The 13,075-nt window shown below is 45.9% G+C and overlaps 1 protein-coding gene across 1 annotated transcript; it reads right to left on the bottom strand.

The window, feature by feature from the left end:
- Positions 1-915: 915 nt before the first annotated feature.
- Positions 916-12,626, bottom strand: SEC11A (SEC11 homolog A, signal peptidase complex subunit). The gene is given in 7 exon segments (XM_087704110.1): positions 916-1,199; positions 2,712-2,769; positions 4,746-4,865; positions 7,506-7,543; positions 7,545-7,656; positions 10,326-10,435; positions 12,457-12,626. Coding segments are annotated over 7 exon segments (540 nt in total). The 5' UTR covers positions 12,508-12,626; the 3' UTR covers positions 916-1,148.
- Positions 12,627-13,075: the final 449 nt, after the last annotated feature.

The following is a 13,075-nucleotide window of genomic DNA, read 5'->3' as shown; positions in this document are numbered from 1 at the left end:
GAGGTCTTCTAGTTTAACCCGCTGCTTAGGCAGGAAACCCTACTTCAGACAAATGGATATCCAACACCTTCTTAAAAACTTCCAGTGTTGGAGAATTTGCAACTGGAGGCAAGTTATTCCACTGATTCATTGTTCTGTCAGGAAAATTCTCCTTAGTTCTAGGTTGCTTCTCTCTTTGATTAATTCCCACCCATTGCTTTTTGTTCGGCCTTCAGGGGGATTTGGAGAATAGCTTGACTCCCTCTTCTTTGGGGCAGCCCCTGAGATTTTGGGAACACGGCTATCGTGTCTCCCCGAGTCCTTCTTTTATAGCAATAGCAGTTAGACTTATATACCGCTTCATAGGGCTTTCAGCCCTCTCTAAGCGGTTTACAGAGTCAGCATATTGCCCCCAACAACAATCCGGGTCCTCATTTCACCCACCTCGGAAGGATGGAAGGCTGAGTCAACCTTGAGCCGGTGAGATTTGAACCGCTGAACTGCAGATAGCAGTCAGCTGAAGTGGCCTGCAGTACTGCACCCTAACCCTAATTTCCGCTCTCCAGAACCTGTCAGAATCTGCTGGATTTCACCCTGGTTTGGCCTCATCTTAAGACCTTTCTTGCCACAGCTTTTAAGTGAATCACCGCAGCTGGTAAGTTAGGAATCTGGTTGTTAAGTGAATCTAGTTTCCCCCCTCTTGACTTGGAGGATGGAAGGCTGAGTCAACCTTGAGCCGGTGAGATTTGAACCGCTGAACTGCAGATTAACAGTCAGCTGAAGTGGCCTGCAGTACTGCACCCTAACCACTGCGCCACCTCGGCTCTTTTCCCTGCAAGCATCTCCAGCTATTAACCAGAAACAAGATTCTGGAGATTTTTCAATGGATTCCGTTGAAAAAAAAAAAAGAAAAAAGGGCAAAAAAAAAGAGAAAGGTTTTGGCTTCAATTTTTTTTTGTTTTAATATAAAAATTCACCGAGGTACAAAAATGCTAAAGTGTGACAAATTCTTTCAAAATACTGAGATCAACCTGCCCGTGATACAGCAGTGGTAGAAAACAAAACAAAGAGAACCACGCCCAAATCCGGATTAAGAAGCAGCGAAATGGACACACTTCACATCCCAGACCACTCGGGAGGGATGGTCCCTCACCTCCACAGGTGATGAATTACTCTCGATGGACGAGGACGAACAAGCCCAGAAGGAAAAGGACCGTGTACTGGTGGAAAGAGCAAGACAGAAATATTTGGAGCGATTTCCCAAATGGTTTCAAATACAATGCAGGAATTTTAAAGGTAAACGTTCCCTTTGCACATGTGTGCTAGTTGTTCCCGACTCTAGGGGGCAGTGCTCATCTCCGTTTCAAAGCCGAAGAGCCAGCGCTGTCCGAAGACGTCTCCGTGGTCATGTGGCCGGCATGACTAAACACCGAAGGAACACGGAACGCTGTTCCCTTCCCACCAAAGGTGGTTCCTATTTGTCTACTTGCGTTTCTTATGAGCTTTCGAACTGCTAGGTTGGCAGAAGCTGGGACAAGTCACGGGAGCTCACTCTGTTACGCGGAAATATGGATTCGAACCACCGACTTTTCTGATTGACTAGCTCAACGTCTAAGCCAGTGTTTCTCAACCTTGGCAACTTGAAGATGTCCGGACTTCAACTCCCAGAATTCCCCAGCCAGCATTCGCTGGCTGGGGAATTCTGGGAGTTGAAGTCCAGACATCTTCAAGTTGCCAAGGTTGAAAAACACTGGTCTAAGCCACTGAGCCACTGTGCCCCATTAGGAGTTTTACAGTGATTCCAATCCCAATTTAGGCATGAAATCCAAATCATAAAACACCCCAAAATGGCACAGTCTTCAGCCTACGTTTCCCAGGTCTGGGGGAGGGTTTCACATCCTTCAGTGTCCTTCCTTTCCATCTTTTACTCAAGATTTCTAGAATAAGCTGGTTGGATTCAGCACACTGCTAACGCCTAACTAATTTGTGAACTTGAATGCTTGGTAATGCTAAGATGAAAGGAAAGGAAACCAAGAGAGGATTTGTCAGATAAAGGTGAAGGTTCCCTTCGCACATCTGTGCCAGTCGTTCCCGACTCTAGGGGGCGGTGCTCATCTCCGTTTCAAAGCCGAAGAGCCCAGCGCTGTCCGAAGACGTCTCCGTGGTCATGTGGCCGGCATGACTCAACGCCGAAGGCGCACGGAACGCTGCTACTTTCCCATCAAAGGTGGCTCCTATTTTTCTACTTGCATTTTTTACGTGCTTTCAAACTGCTAGGTTGGCAGAAGCTGGGACAAGTCACGGGAGCTCACTCCATTACACGGTGCTAGGGATTCGAACCGCTGAATGACCGACCTTTCAGATCGACAAGCTCAGCATCTTAGCCACTGAGCCACTGCGCCCCCTTGTGTTAGAATACACTTTACTAAATCAAGTTGATTTGAAGCTGCATTTTTGGTAACCAGTTAAGCTTAGTGCATGTTGCATCGGATTTCTATTTTATTTTGGAGTGATGGTTTAACTTTTTTTTATGAATCAGTGTCTTGGACAACCTGAGAAGATTGAGTCAATAACACAACAAGGCAAGCTTATTGTGTAGGCAACCCTAATATTGGATACCCACATTGAATTATGAATACCCAATTGAATATTGTCAGTTTATCCATCCATTGATGATGAAGAGGATGGACCCGGACGCAGTGGGTTGCTTCAACACAGCAAAAGGAACCTACCTTAAATTTAGGGTAATCGTTCATTAGGATGGTTACTATTCCAATGTATGGCACAAACCTGAAACAGAAAGAACAAGCCATCCACTTTAGAAGCTATACTGGCTGAAATAATAAAAGTCTCTGGAGATTCTCCGTCATCCAGGTCAGGGTTGTCCAAAAGATGGTTTTTTCAGGAGGCAACTGGACTTTTCTTGTTTTTTTAAATTTTGAAGACGTTTCGCTTCTCATCCAAGAAGTTTCTTCGCCTCCGACTGAATGGTATATACATATATATATATACCTATATGTATTGTGTCACAACCCCTGGTATGCCCAAATATGGGAGGGAGCATACTGCTTCCCTTTTCTGTCTATCGGCTCACTCTGGGAGCCATCCAGGCAGAAAGCCATTTTTTTATGTTGCCATTTGTGTTGTTGTTATCAGCACAATTGCAACATGTGTGTGTGTGTGTGTGTGTGTGTGTGTGTGTGTGTGTATGTATATGTATACGTATATATAGGGATTTATATTCCTTGGAGACAGCTGGTCATTTGCATCCTTTTAGAGAGTCTTTGAGGCCACTTGGCGGTTTGTCTGTGTCACCCCGAGGAATCCTTCCATTTCCCCCCCCCCCCCCCCCCCCCATCCAGCCAGAGCTGACGAGCCTTCTTGGATGAGAAATAAAACTTCTTCAAAAGAAAAATAAAACCGAACTCCAGTTGCCTTTTGGAAAAGCATCTTTGAGATAGACTGACTGAAACTTCCTGGGCGTATTGATATAGGGGAACAAAAAAGCAATGTCTCTATTAATAAATTGGAACTTTGAGGAATATTTTGCCTTGGACTCTGATTTAACTTCGGATGATATTTGGAACGCTGACATGATGTAGGGTTTTTGATAGGCAGTGGGATATCTCCCTCTTCCTCACATGCAGGTTTTAAAAAAGGCCTTCGTGAAACTCAGAAACAAAACATGATACAGAAGCAGGGGAGCCCCAAACCAGAAAACCAGAATGTATCCACCACCCAGATGTAAAAGGAAGAGTGTGTCCATGAAGACAAGACAGGTGAATTCAAAGTTCCAAGAATAACATCTTCCGAATCTTGGAAATGGGCAGAAAGAGAGATAGAGGTCTATGAATATTCTTAGTCATCCAGATCATGATTATCCCAACGGTGCTTTTCAAAAGGCAACTGGACATCCTTGGGGGTTTTTTTCCCCCTTGAAAACCAATTTTCAGTCATGCTTAATGACCACATGACTCCAAAGAATATGTAAATCTGTCCATTCCCACCTTCCAGTCAGAACTGAAGAAGCTTCTTGGATGAGAAATGAAATGTTTTTCAAGGGAGGAAAACCCCCAAGAAAGTTTTTCAAAATAATCACAGACTGTACAGTTATAGAGACAATTTGATTCTGAACTTAACAACGGCAGCAAGACTGTTGGTGGCGCAGTACTAGAAGAAGGAAGAATTGCCTACTATTTAAGAATGGACGTTAAAAGTAACAAACTTAGCAGAGATGGCCAAAATATCAGCATACTTGAAGGACCATTCAGATGAGAAATAGAAGTTGGAATGGAGAAGATGGATCGATTATATTCAAAATAAATATGGGACTAAGAAATTTCAGTTAGCTTATGAATGAATGAACAAGGAATGTTAAAATTTATTTAAAAGTTAGCTTTACATAAGGGGAGTTAAAGTACAAGTGAAGGTACGAGGCTAAAAAGTTAGTTAGTTTATTTTAGTGTATGATTGTTAAATGTTTATACCCTTTATTTGCTCTAGGAAGTTTGGGGGGGGAGGGGATGTGGGATTGGGGAGGAGGGGGGGAAGGGGAAAAGTATACAATTGTAAAACTTATTAAAACTTTTTAATAAAAAAAAAAGTTTTTCAAAAGTTGCCTTAAAAAAAAAAGACCCCTTTGGGAAAACAGGAAGGTGGTAACCAACTGCGGGGACAGGGCTGAACTCTTGGGAGGGAGAGCTTATGCCAGGAAGGAATGCCCCGTTTTACGATGCCCCCGCCAGCTGGCTGGCGCCCTGACTCACCCCCTTGCTCTCCCAACCACATCTTTCTTCTCCAACCAATTTTGTCCTTGTTTGTACAAGCCTCGATCGTCGACTGCGTTATTGTCGCCTTTGGTCAAAAACTTGATGTCGCCGTTTTGTCTGCCGTAGGGAGGAAGAGCACAATTAAGGAGGGGGCAAAACAGAATTGCAACCACGTCATGTGGAGGAACAGAGATGCCAAGTGAATGCGTTGCCTTACATCAGTGGGCAGACTGAAGCTTTTAATCCCGGAGTCCTACGGGATTGGGCGGCATATAAGTTTATTAAATAATAATAAATAATAAAAACTGGCTTCTTCCTCTGAGTATCGTTGGGGTTTTTTTACAAGAGTGTGGGTGCCTAACCTCTTGGGCACTATTTTAGGCTCCTGGGCCCAGATACCTACCCTCAAAAGAAGCTATAGAGCACTTCACACCAAAACAACTAAACACAAGAAGAGTTTTTTCCCCCCGAATGCCATCACTCTGCTAAACAAATAATTCCCTCAACACTGTCAAACTATTTACTAAGCCTGCACTACTATTACTATTAGTCTTCTCATCGTTCCTATCACCCATCTCACCTCCCGCTTATGACTGCAGGACTGTAACCTTCTTGCTTGTATCCTTATGATTTATATTGATTGTTTTCTAGTATGATTTGATTGCTTACTTGTACCCTGTGACTATCATTAAGTGTTGCGCCTTATGATTCATGACGAATGTATCTTTTATATAAACTGGGAGCATGTGCACCAAAGACACATTCCTTGTGTGTCCAATCACGCTTGGCCAATAAAGAATCCTTTCTTTCCTATCTTCTATCTATCTACCTCTATCTATCTATCTATATCTATCTATCTATCTATCTATCTATCTATCTATCTATCTATCTATCTATCTATCTATCTATCTATCTATCTATCCATCCATCCATCCATCCATCTCTATCTATCTATCTATCTATCTATCTATCCATCCATCCATCCATCCATCCATCCATCCATCCATCCATCCATCTCTATTATCTATCTATCTATCTATCTATCTATCTATCTATCTATCTATCTATCTATCTATCTATCTATCTATCTATCATCTATCTATCCATCCATCCATCTCTATCATCCATCTATCTATCTATCTATCTATCTATCTATCTATCTATCTATCTATCTATCTATCTATCTATCTATCTATCTATCTAACTATCAATCATCTATCTATCTATCTATCTATCATCTATCTATCTATCTATCTATCTATCTATCTATCTATCTATCTATCTATCTATCTATCTATCCATCCATCCATCCATCCATCTCTATCATCTATCTATCTATCTATCTATCTATCTATCTATCTATCTATCTATCTATCTATCTATCTATCTATCTATCTATCTATCTATCTATCTATCTATCTATCTATCTATCCATCCATCTCTATCATCTATCTATCTATCTATCTATCTATCTATCTATCTATCTATCTATCTATCTATCTATCTATCTATCTATCTATCTATCTATCTATCTATCTATCTATCTATCTATCTATCTATCTATCTATCTATCTATCTATGAATGATTGTAAACATTTGGCAAATCTGGTCTAAGTTTAGCACCTGTTCCCTTCCCTCAAATACCATCATTCATGCCAGTTTCCCCCACATTATTTCCAAACTGCATTAACTGCGTTCAGATGTAACCTTCCTTAATCTTCCCCTCTCATCCACCAAGGATGATGGAAGGATCCTTGTTTAACCGAATCGCACTCTGTAGCAGACTCTGGTCTGTACTGCCCCTCCTAACAAGGTTCCAGAGGTAGACAAATTGTGCTTTGTTTACAAATCTTGTCTGGAGGGGCCCATTTAAACCACATTTTGCTGGTTCAGGCAAAACACAGCTTCCTCCGTGCAAAGCACGATCAGAATTATGAATAGTAAGAGAGAAGAAATGGACGAGAATAGAATCCGTCTCCAATCCTCCATGCCAGGAGTGGCAACCTTAAAGACTCAAAGAGCCACAAAGGTCCTAACCAGAAGCCCCCATTCAATTCTGGAGCCAACCAGAAGTCTGGTTCCCCCACCATAGAGTCTCCTCCTAGCGCAGCATCCTTTTCCCTCTGCTGACTGGAAGTCTGATTCCCCCACCATAGAGTCTCCTCCTAGCGCAGCATCCTTTTCCCTCTGCTGACCGGAAGTCTGATTCCCCCCACCATAGAGTCTCCTCCTAGCGCAGCATCCTTTTTCCTCTGCTGACTGGAAGTCTGATTCCCCCACCATAGAGTCTCCTCCTAGCGCAGCATCCTTTTCCCTCTGCTGACCGGAAGTCTGATTCCCCCACCATAGAGTCTCCTCCTAGCGCAGCATCCTTTTTCCTCTGCTGACTGGAAGTCTCCCCCCCCCCCCCACCACCACCATAGAGTCTCCTCCTACCGTGGTGTCCTTTTTCTTCTACATATCAATTGTGGAGCTGACTGGAAAACCGGCCCCTTGTCATAGAGTATCTTCCTGGCGCTCTGTGCTTTCCCCCCATCTCAACCGGAAGCTTTTCTCAAATTGTGGCACCAACCGGCGACAGGGAGCCACAGCAGAGGGATGAAAGGTCCACATGCGGCTCCGGAGCTGTGGGTTGCTAACCCCTGCTCCACGGCATCGCAAAGACTGGAACAGGGACAGCGCTTGTGAAAGGACACAGTGGAAATGGACACAGCAATAGACGCCCGCAACTATCAACACCCAGAGGCCGCAACGTACTTTTCATGGATTTTCAGGACCCGGTGCACGATTGGGATTTTCCCTTCCTTCTATCCTAAAGACCACGATCTCCCCGACTCTGATTGGCTCTTCAATGCGGTTGGTCAAGAACAGGAGATCTCCTCTGTGAAAGGCCGGCTCCATGCTCCCGCTGGAAGATAAAAGCATCAAGAGCAGTGGAGAGGGGGAAAGGAGAGAGATTATGACGTACAACATTATGCATTTAAAAGAGACTATAAATGTTTGATTAAGAGAATATTGGTTATAATCAGGGTGTATAAAACTATATATATATACTCAAAAAGTACTGGATACAGCCAGTACAGTGCCTATGCAGAGCCGAGGTGGCACAGTGGTTAAATGCAGGCTACTTCAGCTGACTGCAGTTCTGCAGTTCGGCGGTTCAAATCTCACCGGCTCAGGGTTGACTCAGCCTTCCATCCTTCTGAGGTGGGTAAAATGAGGACCCAGACTGTGGGGGTGATATGCTGACTCTGTAAACCGCTTAGAGAGGGCTGAAAGCCCTATGAAGTGGTATATAAGTCCAACTGCTATTGCTATTGCTATGCAAAACTGGAAATGTGATGTATTATGAAGAAAAATGTACAATAATGCTTAAGGCATCTACTTTAAACTTCCGATTTCCCTTTCCAATGCACCAAATTTATCAGCCCCCTGCCTTAAAGAGCAGCTTTCCCCTATTTCAGCCGTGTTGAACCCTTACCAGGAGTCATAATGGGAGTTTCCCCCTCCCTCCAAGAAATGGGAAGCCCAAGTCTCAAAAAATTGGGACCACCGAGTGCTTTAGGGGGAACCTCTTGCATGGAGACGCTGAGAGATTTAAAAGTCCTAAACTATGCAGATAGCAATAGCAGTTATAGCAAGACCTCCAAGGGACCTTGGAGGTCTTCTAGTCCAGCCCCTTGCTGAAGGCAGCAGACCCTATACCATTTCAGACAAGTGGCTGCCAATCTTTTCTTGAAAATCTCCAGTGATGGAGAAGGAAGGAAGGAAGGAAGGAAGGAAGGAAGGAAGGAAGGAAGGAAGGAAGGAAGGGACCTTGGAGGTCTTCTAGTCCAACCCCTTGCTGAAGCAGGAGACCCTATACCATTTCAGCCAAGTGGCTGCCTAATCTTTTCTTGAAAATCTCCAGTGATGGAGAAGGAATAGCAATAGCAATAGCAGTTAGATTTATATACCGCTTCATAGGGCTTTCAGCCCTCTCTAAGTGGTTTATAGAGTCAGCATATCGCCCCCAACAACAATCCGGGTCCTCATTTTACCCACCTCGAAAGGATGGAAGGCTGAGTCAACCCTGAGCCGGTGAGATTTGAACAGCCGAACTGCAGAACTGCAGTCAAGCTGAAGTAGCCTGCAGTGCTGCATTTAACCACTGCGCCACCTCGGCTCTATGGACTTTAGGAGTTGGGAAACACACTAGTAAGTTACCCCGTGGGTCCATTTACTAGGGGAGTTAAGACGAGAAGGCTGCCTTCTGGTTTTCCGGCACAGATGAGTGTAGCCCACTCTGTAACCGTAGGTGCCAAGTTGTTGCACACGGATGGTGTCTTGCTGCCTTCCTCGCCAGCTGCCTTCCCTAACAGATGGAAGAGTTTCGCTTGCTCATTTTGTACCCGGCAACAGCTCCTGTGCGTTTTAAAGGAACGCTTTCTTTGCTATTCTTCCCCATCTGTTTTCTCTCTGATATCATGTCAACTCAGTTGCTGGGTAAAGGGGGACCTTATCTTTTCATTTCGGTGAAAAAAAAAAAAAAAAGGTAGACGGGGGGGGGGGGGAGTGTGGAGCTTTGCGCTGAATTCACATAGGTTTTTTTTTTTTTGAGGATATAAAGTGGAAGGTATTTGTATCGCTGTCCCTAGAAGGGAAGCAGATGCTTCAAAGGCAGCTGTCTACAGATGTTCTGGCTCAGAATTGCGTGGAAAATAATCAACTTTGCATCGATTATTCAAACTATAACACAAGTAGCTCCTGACTTACAATCTCCCCCCCCCCAAGTTTTTTTATTTTTTTAATACAACTTTACACACATGATAGAAACACAGTGTTGACCGGATTTCCCCTTTTAATCCTCTCCTTTACACAATCCATTTTACAGCTGGCTGGGGGATTCTGGGAGTTGAAGTCCACAGGACTTAAAGTCGCCAAGGTTGAGAAACACTGATTTAACAACTGCCTTTTTGTTTAATAATTCCCGGTGGTTTTAATTCATAGCCGAAAAGGCCGTAAAATCAGGTGAAATTCTCTGGCAACCAGCTTGCTTAGCAACGGAAGGTTGGGGGTCATAAGCCGAGGACGATTTACATTTGGAAACAGATTCTCCCAGAGGAGGATGGCAGCGTAACTCAAGTAGCATCCATAAACCGGGTCACATGGCAGATTATAAAGCTGTAAACTTTGCCCTTTTCTTCAAGATCATCCTGGGTTATTTATTTATTTATTAGACTTATATACCGCTTCATAGGGCTTTCAGCCCTCTCTAAGCGGTTTATAGATTTTTAGCAAATTCAGTCAGCAAATCGCCCCCACAGTCTGGGTCCTCATTTCACCCACCTCGGAAGGATGGAAGGCTGAGTCAACCTTGAGCCGGTGAGATCTGAACCGCTGAACTGCAGATAACAGTCAGCTGAAGTGGCCTGCAGTACTGCACCCTAACCACTGCGCCACCTCGGCTCTTGGTTAGCAGAAGCCACGTTCCCCTCCCTCCCCACAAGCTATGATGACATCCTCTTCCTTCCTAATCTCACCCACAGTAGGATGGGCTGAACCCGAAATGACCAGAAATCTTTTTTTTTTTTTTACCTCAGGACAACGACGATGGGACTCTCGCTGCCCGTCGCCACCATCAACCCCTTCCAGATCATCAGCGCAGAGGAAACAATCATCCCAAAGTTCAGAACCTGGTAGTACAGCTGGGGAAAGGGGTGAGGGGGAGAAGGATTATGATGGGGATTCAAGACAGTTCTTTGCAAAACATAAAGATCCCCCATGAAACATAGGAAAAACGGTTGCTGGAACTGTGTATGTCTAGTATAATGAAAAGAGGGACTAGGGGAGACATGATAGCAGTCTTCCAATATCTCAGGGGCTGCCCCAAAGAAGAGGGAGTCAAGCTAATTTCCAAATCACCTGAGGGCAGGACAAGAAGCAATGGGTGGAAACTAATCAAGGAGAAGCAACTTAGAACTGGGGAGAAATTTCCTGACCGTTAGAACAATTAATCAGTGGAACAGCTTCCCTCCAGAAGTTGTGAATGCTTTAAGAAGATGTTGGATAGCCATTTGTCTGTAGTAGTGTTGGGTTTCCGGCCTAAGCAGGGGGTTGGACTAGAAGACCTCCAAGGTCCCTTCCAACTGTTATTCTATTTTATTTCTAATGGCGCTCTTCTTTTGAGTGTATTTTCAAAGGCAATGCCCCCCCCCCCCCACCTTTCCAAATGGGAAGCCATCATTTAGAAGTCTTGCTACAGTCCAAAGTACCCATTAGGGACTTTATTTTAGTAGATTTCTTAAGTATAGCTAGAAACCAGGTGAGTTCTAGTCCCGCCGTAGGCATGAAAGCCGGCTGGGCGACTTTGAGCCAGCCCTCTCTCTCAGCCCAACCCACCTCACATGGTTGTTGTTTTTAATGAGGAAAAGAGATGGCCCAAGCATTAGAAAAGTATGCTCACCACCTTGAATCGGACATGTGGGGTTAAAGAAAAGGTAAATATTTGGTTTCTGCCTATTTGTCTCCTTCCCATCCAGGGTCACCAGTGTGCCTGTTCTTTCTGCTGCGCGAGTCAAGCTCCTTGGTAGGACTCACAGATAAATTAACCCTGATATATTGTTCCTTTTTTATATATAACTCAAGGGGAGGAACGTACTGAATGGCTGTGCTTTACTGTCAAATTGCAAGACGGGAAGCAACAGATGGAATCTAATCAAGCAGAGAAGTAACCTAGGGGAGGCTGGGATCTGTAGTCCAGCCCTCCCGGAAGGAGGCTGGGAAGGATGGGATCTTGTAGTCCAGCCCTCCTGGAAGGAGGCTGGGAAGGATGGGATCTGTAGTCCAGACTTCTTGGAAGGAGGCTGGGATCTGTAGGCCAGCCCTTCTGCAAGGCAGCTGGGGAGGATGGGATCTGTAGTCTAGCCCTCCCGGAAGGAGGCTGGGAAGGATGGGATCTTGTAGTCCAGCCCTCCTGGAAGGAGGCTGGGGAGGGTAGGATCTGTAGTCCAGCCTTCTTGGAAGGAGGCTGGGATCTGTAGTCCAGCCCTTCTGAAAGGCAGCTGGGGAGGATGGGATCTGTAGTCTAGCCCTCCCGGAAGGAGGCTGGGAAGGGTAGGATCTGTAGTCCAGCCTTCTTGGAAGGAGGCTGGGATCTGTAGTCCAGCCCTTCTGAAAGGCAGCTGGGGAGGATGGGATCTGTAGTCTAGCCCTCCCGGAAGGAGGCTGGGAAGGGTAGGATCTGTAGTCCAGCCTTCTTGGAAGGAGGCTGGGATCTGTAGTCCAGCCCTTCTGAAAGGCAGCTGGGGAGGATGGGATCTGTAGTCTAGCCCTCCCGGAAGGAGGCTGGGAAGGGTAGGATCTGTAGTCCAGCCTTCTTGGAAGGAGGCTGGGATCTGTAGTCCAGCCCTTCTGAAAGGCAGCTGGGGAGGATGGGATCTGTAGTCCAGCCTTCTTGGAAGGAGGCTGGGATCTGTAGCCTAGCCCTCCTGGAGGGAGGCTGGGCTGTTCTTGCAGCAGAAGGGGAGGGGGAGAAGTCCCACCTGGTCACGTGACATACCCAGCATGCACCCCGGTTTTACACACTCAACGGGCGGGGGCGGGTCCAGCAGCCCCCTCCCGCGTGGGGACCGCCCACGGCACTCCCGCAGCCGCCCCCGCAGCGGAGAGCCAGTTTTCTTCGCCGGCCGCCGCGCCCTTTCCCCCTCCTCCCGGCGCCCCCGCGGACCTGCCGCTTATTCATCCGCCGAACATCGTCCAGAAAGTCCAGCGACAGCATCCCGGCGGTCGAGGTGGCTGCAGCCGGGAGACCCGACCGTCTCACACTTCCGCTTCCGGCCGCCGACACTAATATCCGGCCAAAGCTGCCGGGCGTGGGGGGGGGAGAGAGGGAACGTAGATCTCGAGGCCCGCCTAGACCGGCCCGAACGAGTTGCCTTGAGGCCTATGGGGGGATACGTCACTTCCGGTTCTGCACGAGGAGTAGAGCGTGAGCGGGGGAGGAAAGAGCGGCTTTATTTTGCCGAGGAGGGCTTGATGCGAAGTCCTCCCGGGTATTTTTGTTTTTTTTGTTTTGCCTTTTATCTGAAAATCGGATTTCAGATGAAAAGCGGGGAGGGGGGGGGATCTTTTTCTATTGCATATGTCTAGGCGGAGCTGGCGTGCCTTGTTGCAATGCAATAACATTCCCTTGCAAATTCTTAATGAATCCAGTTCAAGTGTCTTTTAAGTGAAAACTGGAAATCTCCTTTTGAACAATGGATGGAATCTTGGTGACTTTAGGAGAGAACTTAGGAGAGGCTCTTCCTAAAGCAGGGGTGTCCAAACTTGGGAACTTTTAAGACTTG

The sequence above is a fragment of the Thamnophis sirtalis genome, unplaced genomic scaffold (genome assembly GCF_051295495.1).
Source record: "Thamnophis sirtalis isolate CommonGarterSnake01/CBP01778 unplaced genomic scaffold, rThaSir2_p1.2 scaffold_2, whole genome shotgun sequence".
Classification (NCBI taxonomy): Eukaryota; Metazoa; Chordata; class Lepidosauria; order Squamata; family Natricidae; genus Thamnophis; species Thamnophis sirtalis.
This window is presented reverse-complemented; position numbering and strand designations above follow the sequence as displayed.